Here is a 15,482-nt window from a genome sequence, read left to right on the forward strand (position 1 = left end):
CCACAAAAAATAAAAATAAAAAACTTAATTATAAAAATGTAGCTGGTTGGGTATAGTAGCACATGCCTTTAATCCCAGCACTAGGGAGGCAGAGGTAGGAGGATCACTGTGAGTTCAAGGCCACCCTGAGACTACAGACGAATTCCAGGTCAGCCTGAGCTAGATTGAGACCTACCTAAAGAAAATAAAAAAATTTTTAAAAAAGTAGCTGGGCATAGTGGCACATGCGTTAACCCCAGTACTCAGTTACCTTTAGTACCAGCACTTCTATGAGCCAAGGTAGGTGGACTGCCATGAGTTCAAGGTCAGCCTACAACTATATAGTGAATTCTAGGTCAACCTGGGCTAGAGCAAGTCCCTATCTCAAAATTCCACACACAAAAAAAAATTTTTTAATTATAAAAATATAGCCAGGCACAGTGGCATGTGCCTTTAATTCTAGCACCTGGGAAGCTGAGGTAGGTGGATTGCTGTGAGTTTGAGGCCAGTCAGTAACTACACAGTGAATTCCAGGTCAGCCTGGGTGACAGCTAGAGCATGATCCTACCTCGAAAAGCAAAAATAAATAAATAAGTAAGTAATAAGTAAGTAAATAAAAAGATCATTTTGAACTTGAAATCACATACTTTCAGGCTTAAATGTCTAAGTAAGAAGGTTTTTATTTACTAGATATGATTATACTTACATCATTATAATAACCTGCATCAGGCTGAATTGCCCGCATATCTCTCTGATCTCTTTGCCATATTCTATTCTGTTAAAAATAAATAAATCAATGAGTATAAGGTCCAAATACAGTCAATGTAAAATTAAATTACTAAGTATATTAAATAAAGAGAAAACAATTCAAAAATGTTGTTTCTTAAAACATAGATAAAAGAGTAAAGGTCATTTCTTTCCTGGTAGCAATGCTTGTAATTTTTCTCCTGGCTTTACTCAATTAGTCCCAACCCTACTGATCCAACACTAATAATCACCAATGCATTCTCACAACCATACCTTAATCAAAGGTAACAGAGTGATGGTAAAAAGATAACCCCACTGCCTTCAAAAGTCTTGCTTTTGGCCTTCTTTATTCTTCTCAAATTCTAGTTTCCCAAGACACATTCCTAGCACACTTTAGATGAGCCAATGTGGCAGTACACAAGCTTTAATCCCAGCACTTGGGACGTGTGGGCAGGCAAATCAGAAATTCAAGGTCAGCCTTGGCTAGATTATATATACATAGCAAGTTTAGGGCCAATATGAGATCCTGTCTTAAAGAGAAAAGAAGGGATGGGTGAAGGGAGGAAAAGGAGGGGAAACGGGCTAGAGAGATGGCTCAGCAGTTAAGGCACTTGACTCCAATACCTAAAAACCTGGGTTTGATTCCCCAGTACCCATGTAAAGCTGAGGCATGTAGCACATGTGTCTGGAGTTTCAGTGGCTGGAGGCCCCGGTGCACCCATTCTCTATGTGCCTTCCTCAGGAAGAAAGGGAAAGGGGGAAGGACAGGAGTAAAATCTGCTCTTACCCCCCTGACTCTTTTCTGCCATGTGTATGTAAGGCACTAATGAGATCAATGTGCAAACAGGCCTTTAACTACTAGTCTACACTAGAAAAAGCAGACCAAATCCACTGAATGGAACAGTAACATTAACATGTACAACATTCAAAAAGGGACAGAGCTGAACATTTGAAGCAGACCTCCTGAACCTTGCCTTTCACTGAGTGCCACCCATGGGACTAGAGTAGGTGCTCAATCCTCAAGTAAACAGAGCCCTTTTTCCAGACTAGAATTTACCATTCAGAGCTTGGGAGTGGGAAAATCCATGTTCCCAGTGCCAGTGTCTCATTTATTATTTCAAATACACTACAGGTTTAACCACTGCCTTAAGACTGATCTAAATTAAAGTACCCTCTTGGGCTGGAGAGAGGGCTTAGCGGTTAAGCGCTTGCCTGTGAAGCCTAAGGACCCCAGTTCAAGGCTCAATTCTCTAGGACCCATGTTAACCAGATGCACAAGGGGGCGCACACATCTGTGGAGTTTGTTTGCAGTGTCTGGAAGCCCTGGCGCGCCATTCTCCCCCCACCCTCCCACCCCCTTCTCCTGTCTGTCACTCTCAAATAAATAAAAAAATAAACAACATAAAAAATGAATTTGTCTTAATGATTTACCACAATGTGAAGAGGGTACTTTATTTATTTTTTGTTCATTTTTATTTATTTGAGAGTGACAGAGAGAAAAAGAGGGCAGATAGATAGAAAGAGAGAATGGGCACGCCTAATGTGGGTCCTGGGGAATCGAACCTTGAACCGGGGTCCTTAGGCTTCACAGGCAAGCACTTAACCGCTAAGCCATCTCTCCAGCCTGACAAATTCAATTTCTAAACTTAATCATTTATCATCCAAGAGAGATGACACATGCCCATAGTGCCAGCTACTCAACAGGATGAGGTGAGAGAGCCACTGAAGCCCAGGAGTTCAAGGCTATCCTGGGCAACATAATGAAACACTGTCTCAAAATAACAGCTTAGGAGGGCTAGAGAGATGGCTCAGCAGTTAAGGCTCTTGCCTGCAAAGCCTAACCCAGGTTCAATTACCCAGTGTGCAAATAAAGCAAGGTGCAGAGAAATGCCTGCATCTGGGGCTGGTTTGCAGCAAGACCCTACCATGAGAAAAAAAGAAAGGAAGAGAAATGTGATCATCAAAAAAATAATAGGAATTGGGCTTCTGCGTGAGAATGAAAATACTTAGTAGCAGAGGGTAAGTTAAAAAGGAGATATAAAGGGAAGAGAAAGGAAGCAAGGAGGGTACTTAATAGTTGATATTGTATATATGTAAGGACAATGATTGAGATGGGGAGGTAATATGATGGAGAAAGGAATTTCAAAGGGGAAAGTGTCAGGGGGCAGGGAGAGAATTACCATGGGATTTTTTTTATAATCATGGAAAATGTTAATAAAAATTAAAAGATTAAAAAAATAATAATAATAGGAGCCGGGCATGGTGGCACATGCTTTTAATCCTAGCACTTGGGAGGCAGAGGAAGAAGGATCACCATGAGTTCGAGGCCATCCTGAGACTACATAGTGAATTCCAGGTCAGCCTGAGCTAGAGTGAAACACTAACTTGAAAAAAACAAAACAAAACAAAAATAAATAAATAAATAAATAAAAGTAGCCAGGTGTGGTGGCACATGCCTTTGATCCCAGCACTCAGAGGCAAAGGTAGGAGAATCACAGAGTTTGAAGGCCATCCTGAGACTACATAGTGAATTCCAGGTTAGCCTAGACTAGAGTGAAAGCCTAACTCAAAACCCCCCACCAAAAAAATAATAATAAAAATATGGCTGGAGAGATGGCTTTGTGATTAAGGCACCTGCCTGAAAAGCCTAGGGACCTAGGCTCAACTCTCCAGTACCCACATAAACACATTCATGGTAACCCATCCATCTAAAGTTTGTTTACAGTGGCTAGAAGTTCTGGCACACCCATTCAATAATAATAATCTGGGTGTGGTGGCACGTGCCTTTAAATACCAGCACTTCAGAAGCAGAGGTAGGAGGATCATCACAGTACATTCAAGGCCAGCCTGAGACTACATAGTGAATCCCAGGTCAGCATGGGCTAGAATGATACCCCACCTCGAGAAACCAAAATAATCATAATAATGCTTGCTTGCGCCAGGTATGGTGGCATGCACCTTTAATCCCTGCACTCGGGAGGCAGAGGGAGGAGGATCACTGTGAGTTTGAGGCCAGCTTAAGACTACATAGTAAATTCCAGGTTAACTGGAGATACACTGAGAACCTACCTCCAAAAAAAAAAAGATGCTTGCTTGCAGCCTGGGTTTGAGTCCCCACTATTCATATAAAGTCAAATGCACAAAGTGGTGCATGCATCTGGAGTTCTCTCCCTTTCTCTCCTCAGATAAATTAAAAATTAAAAAAATAATTTGCAGAAGATAATTTGTGAACAGAGTAAAAAGTAGAGCCCTGTGTGGTGGCACATGCCTTTAATCCCAGCACTTGGCAGGCAGAGGTAGGAGGATCCATGGGTGTTCCAGGGCACCCTGAAAATACAGAGTGAATTCCAAGGTGAGCCTGGGCTAGAGTGAGACTCTACCTTTAAAAAAAAAAAAAAAAAAAAAGGTACATTTAGATCATCTTGAGATCCTCTTTAAATAGCCTCATCTCAAATTCCACTTCACACCACTAACTCAAGCAATATTTCAAGGAATACCTATTACCCTTTGTTTAGAAAACTTTCAAAACAAACTTACCTCCAAATATTTAATAACAGATGGATTATAGTCTATAGTTTTGCGATTCACAGCCTTCCTCATCCGTTTTCCATCAAAGGTTAGTTGCTGCATTGCTTGCTGCTGTGCAAAATCAGGTCGCTTATAAAACAACTGTCGAGGGGCCTGATGTTGGAATCTTGGCATATGGAAAAATCTTGGAGGAGAGCCAATTTCTGTAGCCATGTTGTTTTCCTTCTAGGACACTAAAATAAGAGGAAAATGTACATTTACTACAAGTATCAGCAATACAACAGTGCCTGAGAACATTTTTACTTGAACACTTTTGTTTCATGCACACATGTGTGGATAATGTATGTGTGACATAATGAGTTCACGTGTGTGCAGATGTTCACTCTCTACATGTGTGCAGAGACCAAAGGAAAATGTCAGATGCCTTCTTTTCACTCATGTGCCTGTTTTCCTGATAGTGTCTTAACCCCTAACTACAAGCCTTGTTCTACACATGTCCCTACCACAAAACTGGAGTTACAGGCCGGGCATGGTGACACATGCCTCTAATCCCAGCACTTGGGAGGCAAAGGTAGGATTGCCATGAGTTCAAAGCCACCCTGAGGCTTCATAGTAAGTTCCAGGTCAGCATGGGCTAGAGTGAAACCCTAAGTCGAAAAACTGAAGGGGAAAAAAAAAAAAAAAACTGGACTTACAGATGTATGTGGACTTGCCCACCTGCTTGCATGGGTGCTATGGAATTGAACTTGAGTGGTCTCTGGCTCCCTCAAGGCCCTTATGTATGTGTAGCAAGCCCTAATAACCACTAAGCCATCTCTTCAGTCCTTAAGTGAATTTTTTTTGGGGGGGGGTCTCACTCTAGCCCAGGCTGACCTAGAATTCACTATGTAGTATCAGGATGGCCTCAAACTCACAGCAATCCTCCTACCTCTGCCTCCTAAGTGTTGGAATTAAATGCATGTGCCACCACGCCTGCTGTGAATATTTTTTATATTTTTCTTTGATGCAGCATTTCTGCCTTTCAACTACTCTATGGGCTGGAGAGATGACTAGGAAGCCTAAGGACCCAGGTTTGATTCCCTGGGTCCTACATAAGCCAGATGTACAAAGTGACACATGCATCTGGAGTTCGTGTGAAGTGGCTAAAGGCTCTAATGTGCCCATTCTCTCTCTCTCTCCATCTATCCCTAACAAATTTTTAAAAAGAAAAAATTACTCTAAAAAATGAATGAGAGCTGGAATGTAGTTCAGTAATAGAGAACTGATCTAGCATACATGAGGCACTGTATCCAAACCCCAGAATACATATGGCAAGGGGAGGAGGGGACAACAGGAATTGGTACAGTGCTTGCCACACACGTGTGAGGAACTGAGTTAATCACCAGTCCACGTAAAAATGCCAAATGTGGTAATGTACACTGGGATTCCACTGCTGGGGAGGCAGAGGCAAGAGGATCACTATGGCTAGCTGACCAGCCAGTCTAGCCTAGTGAGCTCCAGGTAGTCAATGACAGACAGACTGGTTCAAAAAAGGTAGATAGGGGAAGGAAAAAAAAAAAAAAAAAGCTAGATAGGGGCTGGAGAGATCAATCAGCAGTTAAGGCACTTGCTTGCAAAGCGTAACAACCCCAGTTCAATTCCCCAGTACCCATGTAAAGCCAGATGGACAAACTGGCACATGTATCTGTATTTTGTTTGCAATGGGTGGAGGCCCTGGCCCGCCCATTCTCTCCTCTTTCACCTTAACCCCAGGTGCAAATAAACAAACAATAATATATTTTTATAGATAGATGGCATTCCAGAAGATGATACCTGAGGATGTCCTCTGGCTTACACACAATAATTAATAAATTCAAGATCAATACACTTGACAGTGTAAATTCAGAGAGCAATAAGTACTAATAGACTTTTTGCAAATTTTGGCGTGATGGAAGAAAAAGTACAATTTATAATAGCTTTGAGTTTTGGGTGGTACATATGTTTGTCTATGGAAGAAAGGGCAAACATAAACTGAGAACTATTAACATATTTTTACTAAAATTTCTGTCTAGGTATTTTAGTCTATTTTCTTATGAGAGACAGAGAGAGAAAGTGTGCGCGAGAGACAACTGGCTCACCAGGGTCTCCAGCCACTGCAAACAAACTGCAGACCCGTGCGCCACCTTGTGCCCATGTGCAACCTTGCACACTTGGAGGACCTTGTGCCTCTGGCTTACATGGGACTTGGAGAGTCAAACATGGGTCCTCAGGCTTTGCAGGCAAGCATTTTAACAGCTAAGCCATCTCTCCAGCCCTAGTCTATTTTTTTAATTTGCAAACAGAGAGAGAGAAAGGGAAAAGAGACAGGTAGAATGATCATACCAGGGCCTCTAGCCACTGCAAACAAACTTCAGATCCATTCATCACTTTATGCATCTAGCTTTACATGGGTACTGAGGAATCAAACCTGGGTCATTAGGCTTTGCAGACAAGAGCCTTACCACTGAGCAAGCTATCCAGCCCTGATTTTTTAATTATTGATGTATTTATAATGTGGGTGTGTGTTGTGGTGCATGTGTAAAAGTCAGAGAGGCAACCTTGAGGTATCTGTGCTCTTCTGCTGCTCCAGGGGAATATGCCGCTCTATCTGACCTGAGAGCTCTGGATTCTCCTAGTTCCACCTTCCACTGCCACAGGCACACTGGGATCACAGACCCATGCACTTTGCATGCAGCTTTACTGGATATTGGAGAGCATCAAGCTCAAGTCAGCAGGCTTTTGCAAGCAAGTGCCTGTAACTGCTGAGCCAGCTCCCTAGTCCCAAGATATAAGACATACCCTATCTCAATAAAAAAAAAGCATACATACGTACATTGAAAAAATAAAAATGGGCAATTAACTAAGCCAATCTTACAACAGAGCTTCTTCTTGGTGTTAAGGACTATAACTCTCCAAAAATTCTTATGTTGAAACCCTAATTTGCAGTTCCTGAAAATGTGACTATGTTTGGCTTAGGGGCCTCTAATCAAGATGGAAATGTAAATGATTAGGATGAGACAATAAAGATAGAGAGCTGGCATGTAAGGAAAACACAATAAACCAAGGACAAAAGCTCACAAAACACAACACTGCTTTACATGTTAGATCTTAGACTTGTAGCCTTCAGAACTGTAAAAAGAAAAAAATTCTGTTTATTAGCTGGGGGTGGTGGTGCATACTTTTAATCCCAGCATTAAGGAAGCTGAGGTAGGAGAATCACCTTGAGATTGAAGCTGGTCTGGGGCTACAGAAGGAATTGGGTCAGCCTAAGACTCTACCTCAAAAAGGGGGGGGGGGGGCCTGGAGAGATGGCTTAGCAGTTAAGTGCTTGCCTGTGAAGCCTAAGGACCCTGGTTCAAGGCTCAATTCCCCAGGACCCACATTAGCCACATGCACAAGGGGGCACACACATCTGGAATTCATCTGCAGTGGCCGGAGCCCTGGCGCACCCATTCTCTCTCTCTCTGCCTCTTTCTCTGTCTGTCACTCTCAAATAAATAAATAAACAAAAAAAAATTTAAAAACAAAAACGACTGAGCGTGGTCCCAGCACCTGACAGGCACAGGACTGCTGAGTTCAGGTCACAATGAGAGTGCATAGGCAATTACAGGTCGGCGTGGGCTAGACACACTACCTCAAAAGAAAAAAAAAGGGGGGGGCATTAATTAAACCACCAAGGCCCTCGGCTATGACTACCGTAAATAACTTGTAATGTAGTAAAGGTCAATCAAAGTGCCTAGACCTCCTTACTCTCCTTCAATAGGGATTGCCAAAATATTTTACCAGGCTGGAGTGATGGCTTAATGGTTAAGGCACTTGCCTGTGAAACCTAAGGACACAGGTTCAGATGTACAAGGTGGTACACACCTCTAATTTAGTTTTCAGTAGCTGGAGGTCCTAGCATGCCCATTCTCTCTCTTACTCTCTAGTAAAAAAATAAAATAAAATATTTTTAAAAAGAAAAAGTTCTGAGCTGAAGGGATGGCTTAGTGATTAAGGTGTTTGCATGCAAAGCCAAGGACTCAGCTTCGATTGCCCAGGACCCATGTGAGCCAGATGCACAAGGGGGCTCATGCATCTGGAGGTCATTTGCAGTAGCTGGAGGCCCTAGCACACCCATTCTCTCCCTCCCTCTTTCTCTGTCAAATAAATAATAATTAAAAAAAAAAAAAGTTCATGGGCTGGAGAGATGGCTTAGCAGTTAAGGCGTTTGCCTGTAAAGCCAAAGGATTCTGGTTAAATTCTCCAGGACCCACGTAAGGCACAAAGGGCACGTGCATCTGGAGTTTGTTTGCAATGGCTGGAGACCCTGGCATACCTTTCTCTCTCCCTCCCTCCCTCCCTCCCTCCCTCCCTCCCTCCCTCCCTCCCTCTCTCCCTCTCTCCCTCCCTCCCTCTCTCTTTCTCTTCCTCTTTATTTCCCTCAAATAAATAAATAAAATATATTTTTAAAAAGATTTTAGCAATACTGACATAAAATGGCCTTCTGTGAGAGGTGAAAAACAAAAACCTTGCCAGGCGTGATGGTGCACGCCTTTAATCCCAGCACTCAGGAGGCAGAAGTTGGAGTTCAAGGCCACCCTGAGACTACATAGTGAATTCCAGGTCAGCCTGAGCTAGAGTTGAGACCCTATCTCAAAAAACAAAAAGAACTTGACACATAAAGTTGAAAAATTACCCAGAAATAGAGACCTTAAAGCTACCTTCAGGGCTCACAAGGATAGGCTAAACTCTAAGTAGATTAACTAAATTCAAAGAATCTGGCCCTTCCAAAGATTAATGCCATCATTTTTACTCACTACAGTCTTCACTCCAGGTACAGGACCGAGAACCAGTTACAAGTACAAGTTAGGTTTGTCTGCTAAACATGCTTCTCTAATAACTAGGATAGAGGGTGAGAAAGGAAGATAGAGGGGGGTGGGAATAGAGAAACTGAAGTTTGCCTACAGTGAGTCAATATTATGTTAACATTCAAATTGCTAAGAAGAAAACTTCACCTCAACTATTTAATTCATTTTATCTCTCTCCTACATTTAAACCTTCAAAGTCTCAAACAATGAGCACAGTTTTATCAAGTGCCTAAAATAAATGCCATATTCTGATTTACTATCAGGTTTAATTTCACGTAACTGTGTTTCCAGACTCAATGGTGGTCCCAGTCTCTGTCAGCAAGCATAAAGAACTCCTCAAGCACAGCCTATTTTCAAACTTTTAACTGCTGTCCAAAAACAAGCAAGCTAGCCAACTTTTCTGTATCTGTTTTCTCAATGTGTTAAATAATGCTAATGTAGAGAACTTCCAAAGACTCTTTCTGCTCAAAGAAATTATTTATGCAAGAAACGCATTATGCCAGTCCAGTAACTAACCTGCCTGTTGAGCAGACTGCACTATTCTGACTTAGTTTTTATTTGTGAGCTCAAGTTCCCAAAAGAATAATTCTGCCAAATGCTCACAAAGTAACTTATTTTCCATTATTCCCATATGATTCTACCAAAGTTGTAGTTGAAGACAAAATGGATGAGAAAAAATACACCAATAGAGGCTTTTAATCCCAACCCCCAGGAGGCAGAGGTAGGAGGATTGCTGTGAGTTCAAAGCCAGCCTGAGACTATGTAGTGAATTAACAAAAAACAGCAGTGGTGACTTTAATCTCAGCACTCAGGAGACAGAGGTAGAAGGATCTCTGAGTTCAAGGCCAGACTGAAACTACATAGTGCATTCCAGGCCAGCCTGTCCTGGGTGAGACCCTACCTCAAAAGAAAAAACACACACACAAACAAATGCAATTTTGTGTATATGTTTGTTTTGTTTGTTTTGCTCTTGCTTCCTAGGTTCTTTTTAAGGTAGGGCCTAGCTCTAGCTCTTGGACTCACACAGATCCTATCTTAGCTTCTTGAGTACTGGCCCTTGTTGCAAGGTCTAGAAGTCTGGGTTCAATTCCCCAGTACCCACAAAAGCCAGATGCATAGTGGCACATGCATTTGAATTTGTTTCCAGTGCCTGAAGGCCCTGGCATGCCCATTCATTCTCTCTCACTCTCTTTCTCCCCCTCTTTCAAATAATAAAATTTAAATATATGTATTTAGAGCCAGAGAGATGGCTTAGCAGTTAAGACACTTGCCTGCAAAGTGTAAGAACTCATGCTTGAACCCCCAGATCCACATAAGCTAGATGCACATGGACACAGTGTGCAATGTTGCACAGGCACACAAGGGGCGCACATGTCTGGAGGTCATTCACAGTGGCTGAGGGCCCTGTGCACCCATACTTGCTTGCTCGCTCTTATGCACGCGTGCTCTCTCGCTCGCTCGCTCTCTCTCTCTCTGCCTCTGTCTCTCAAAAACACAAAGAAAAGAAACTTAAAAGGCTGGGGAAATGGCTCAGGGTTTAAAGGTGCTTGCTTGCAGAGAAAATTACGATGTAAACTAAGAACAATGGCAAACACCTTTAATCCTAGTACTAAGGAGTCTAAGGAAGGAGGATTCAAAGAGAAATTCAAAGCCAGCCAGCCAGCCTGTGCATGGGGGGGGGGGATGATTTAGCAGTTAAGGGGCTTACCTGCAAAGCCTAAAGACCCATATGCAATTCCCCAGTACCTACGTAAGCCAGATGCACAGGGTGGTGCATGCACCTGGAGTTTGTGTTACAGTGGCTAGAGGCACTGGTGCACCCATTCTCTTTCTCTCTGCCTCTATCTGTCCCTCTCAAATAAATAAATAAATCATGGAGATGGATCTGGCAACTTTATGGGTCGTGGTGGAAACTGTGGAGGTGGTGGAAGCAGAGGGAGTTATGGTGGAGGTGATGGTGGCAACTATGGTGGTGGTCCTGGTTATCGTAGTAGAAGAGGCTATGGTGGTGGTAGGCCAGGATATGGAAACCAAAGTGGTAGATATGGTGGTGGAGGAGGAGGATATGATGGTTACAATAAAGGAGGAAATTTTGGTAGTGGTAACTGTGGTGGAGGTGGAAGCTACAGTGATTCCGAAATTATAGTGGACAACAGCAATCAAATTATGGACCCATGAAGGGGGGCAGTTTTGGTGGAAGAAGCTCTGGCAGTCCCTACGGTGGCAGTTATGGAGCTGTTGGTGGAAGTGGTGGATATGGTAGCAGAAGGTTTAAAAAACAGCAGAAAGGGGCTACAGTTCTTAGCAGGAGAGAGAGCAAGGAGTTGTCAGAAAAGCTGCAGGTTACTTTTGAGAAAATCATCCCAAACGCATTTGAGGAACTGTAAAAATCTGCCTCAGAAGGAGCGATAATCTATGGACAGAAAAATGACTGCAGCTTAAGCAGGAAACCCTTCTTGTTCAAGACTATCACAGCCACAGTTTGCACAAAGCACACTAATAAACTGCAATGTAGTGTCAATTAGATGTACATTCCTGAGGTCTTTCATCTGTTATAGCTTTGTCTGTCTTTGTCTTTGTCTGTCTTTCTTTCATTACATCAAGTATATTATTCCCCTGTAAATCGTGGTAGTGGTAACAGAAATTAAAAAATTAAGGAAATTTGAACTTTAAAATGGAGAACCTCGGGCTGTAGAGATGACTTAGCGGTTAGGGCACCTAACCTGCGAAGCCTAGGGGCCCAGGTTTGGTTCCCTAGTACCCACATAAGCCAGATGCACATGGTGGTGCATGTGTCTGGAATTCATTTGCAGTGGCTAGAGGCCCTAGTGTGCCCATTCTCTCTCTCTCTCTCTCTCTCCCCCTCCCTCCGTCTCAAATAAATAAAAATAAAATCTTTAAAGTATTTTTTTAAAACTAGAGAAACTCCCCAGTACGTATGTAAAGGTAGGTACAGAAAGGGGCATATGTGTCCGGAGTTCATTTCGTAGGCAGGAGGCACTGGGGTGCCCATTCTTTTCCCCCTCCCACCTTTGTCTGTCTGTCTCTGTCTTTCTGCTTAATACAATGAATTTTTTAAAAAACAGAAAATTTTGAGGTATATGAGAAAAGAAACAAACGAAGTTAAGCCCTCTCTTTCATTAATTCAGCATACCAGAATATACTTTCTTTCCCCCTAACCAAACGTAATCCAGGGCTGGAGAGCTGGCTCAGCAGTTAAGGTGCATAACCACAGCAAGTTTTATTCCTCAAAGTGGCACATACATCTGGAGTTCCCTTGCAGTGACTAGAGGCCCTGGTGTATCCATTCTCATTCATTCATTCATATTCTCTATCTTGCTCTATGCCAGGCATAATGACACATGCCTTTGATCCCAGTATTCAGGAGTCTAAAGTAGGAGGATCCCCATGAGTTCAAGGCCAGCCTGAGACTACATAGTGAATTTCAGGTCAGCCTGGGCTAGAATGACACCCTACCTCAGATTAACAAAACAATAATAATAATAATTAATTAATTAAAAGATCCAGGGCTGGAAAGATGGCTGAGCAGTTAAGGTGTTTGCCTGCAAAGCTAAAGGACCTCAGTTCAATTCCCCAGAACCCACATAAGCCAGATGGACAAGGTGGTGCATGCGTTTGGAGTTCATTTGCAGTGGCTGGAGGCCCTACTGTGTCCATATTCTCATTCTCTCTCTCATTCTCTCCCTCCCTCCCTCCCTCCCTCTCCCTCTCTCTCTCTCTCTCTCTAGCACTCTAGATAAATAAACAAATAAAATTTTTTTTAAAGTCCAAAATTCTTCTCAAACATATACTTCAGACTAGAATATCAGGAAAGCATATCTACAAGTAAAATACTAAAATACAAAACTACATTTATTTCTTACAGGAAAATAATCCATCTAAAACTCAACTACGGGCTGGAAAAATGGCTTAGCGGCTAAGGCACTTGCCTGCAAAGCCAAAGGACCCAAGTTCAATTCCCCAGTAGCCACGTAAGCCAAATGCACAAACTGGTGCATGCATCTGGAGTATGTTAGTAGTGGCTGAAGGCCCTGGCATGCCAATTCTCTCTCATCTGCCTCTCTTTCAAATAAATAAAAAATAAATAATCTGAAATAAATTTAAAACTCAACTAATTCTAAAACTTCAATCCAAAAGTCAACTTATTAATGCTTCATGCAATTTAGATGAGCATTAGCCAAAGATTCAGAAGTTTTACTACAAAGTTGAGAACTGACATCAATGTCCAAGCACGGTGGGGGACGGGTGGGGAAGGCTGAGGAGATACCTCAGCAGTTAAAGACATTTGCTTACAAAACCTGCTGGCCTGGGTTCACTTCCCCAGCCACCCACATAAAGCCAGATGGGCATTCATTTGCAGCAGCAAGACACCTTGGCATAACCATACACGTACCCACACATGTTGATATTATCCATCAATTTAAAAATAAAAACCCAAACCAGGCAAGGTACACTCAGAAGGCAGAGGTAGGAGGATCCCTGTGAGTTCAAGGCCATCCTGAGACTACATAGGGAATTCCAGGTGAGCCTGAGCTGTTACAGCGAGACACTACCTTGAAAAACTAAAAAATAAAATAAAACAAAACAAGCTATAAATGGCATATTGTTGATGATTCCTGCAATTTATTGACTGATAATGATGATCATTATATTTTAGCTGAGATAATGAGTATCCTCGTCTTCTTTTCATTTTCTTTTTATTTTTCAAGATTCAAGACCCAGAACTCATTCTGTAGTCTTGGGCTGACCTAGAACTCAGGAACTTCTGGCAATGTGACTGGCTGTGCTTAATGCTACTGCTGCCATGCCTTCCTCACCGTATGGACTATAACCAAAAACTGTAAAGTTGTTTCTGGTCAGGTATTTGGTCACAACCAAGGCCATGGTTGGTTCATGGAATAGGAAGAAGGAAGGAAAGAAGGAAGGAAGGAAGGAAGGAAGGAGGGAGGGAGGGAGGGAGGGAGGGAGGGAGGGAGGGAGGGAAGGAGGGAAGGAGGGAAGGAGGGAAGGAGGGAAGGAGGGAAGGAAGGAAGAAAGAAGGAGGGAGGGAGGGAGGGAAAGAAGGAGGGAAGGAGGAAAGGAGGGAGGGAGGGAAGGGAGGGAAGGGAGGGAGGGAGGGAGGGAGGGAAGAAAACCAACCAACCAACCAACCAACCAACCAATTAATTCTGGGAGTCATACAAATTTCTGAAGGAATGTGAGACTTGCATCAAATCGTTCTGTCACATGCTACAACATGAGTGATCCTTGAGCATTTTGTATCAAGTGAAATAACCCAATCATAAAAAATATTTTAAATATTTTCTGATTCCAAATATGTAAGCTATGTAAAGTATCAGTCAAATTCAGAAACAGCAGAATGGTAGCTGCCATTAGCAGTCATTTCTATAAGCAGGGAAGAATTGGAAAGCTGGTATTTCAAGGGTACAGAATTTTAGTTATGCATGATGAAAAACTCCTAGAGATCTGTTAAACAATATGTGTAACACCACTGAATTGTATTTGAAAAAAGGTTAATGGAAGAATAGATGGCAAGACTCTATTGCTAAAGACTCCACATACTTGGGCTACAAGGCCACTGAGAAATCCTGCTGGAACTGAGCTGATAACCTCCTCCATGTAAACCAGCTGACAGAAAGCTTGAAAGAACCATGCAGTTCAATGGGACAAAGAGAAATCAGCAGTGAGGATACTCAACAGTGGACACTGCAAGCCTTATATTTGGCCAGCCAGACCAAATGAGCCAATGGGTGCAATAGTGGCACATCTGTCATGAACTGCCCTCTAATTGGCCTAGAGGCCCGCTCCACGCTAGGGAATACATCCCTGATACTGAAAACTTAAAATGGGTAGCCATGAGCCCTAGGGGTGTAACATCTGCTGCTGTCTGGAAAAATGTATATATTATGCTTATCAAACTGCCAAGTAAGCCGTTCTCTTAATGTTCAGACCCTTACATTAATGCTACTCCCACTATTGGTAGAGAACCTTCTCTTATCAGATGGCAGTGACCTTGGGATGACTCAGAAGGCATCATGGTGCTGGGAAGAAGTGACAGGAGTGCTAAGCACTGCAATATCTCTATCACACCTTCCAAGGCTCAGGGTCTAATGCGGAAGAGGTGGCAGAAAGAATGTAAGAGCAAAAGGAAGGGCAGGGCTCCATATAGCATGTTCCCCCCAGACGCAAAATGGCCTGGATATCCATGACCTCACAGTGCCTGACACTACCTACACAAGACCATCACAATAGGAGGAAAAGATCATGACATCAAAATAAAAGAGGGGCTGGAGAGATGGCTTAGCAGTTAAGCGCTTGCCTGTGAAGCCTAAGGACCCC

At 42.7% G+C, this 15,482-nt stretch overlaps 1 protein-coding gene across 2 annotated transcripts in view; it reads right to left on the reverse strand.

Annotated features, from left to right (window-relative positions):
- Wdr33 (WD repeat domain 33) overlaps positions 1 to 15,482 on the reverse strand; it is a 110,535-nt gene that overhangs the window by 81,176 nt on the left and 13,877 nt on the right. For both annotated transcript variants that reach the window (XM_045150191.1, XM_045150190.1), the window contains exons 2-3: positions 4,264 to 4,487; positions 686 to 754 (exon numbers count right to left, since the gene is read on the reverse strand). In XM_045150191.1, the coding sequence (XP_045006126.1) occupies positions 686 to 754; positions 4,264 to 4,467 (273 nt within the window). In that variant the 5' untranslated portion in view covers positions 4,468 to 4,487. The remainder of the gene's footprint in view (positions 1 to 685; positions 755 to 4,263; positions 4,488 to 15,482) is intronic.

The sequence above is a fragment of the Jaculus jaculus genome, chromosome 5, assembly GCF_020740685.1.
Source record: "Jaculus jaculus isolate mJacJac1 chromosome 5, mJacJac1.mat.Y.cur, whole genome shotgun sequence".
NCBI lineage: Eukaryota > Metazoa > Chordata > Mammalia > Rodentia > Dipodidae > Jaculus > Jaculus jaculus.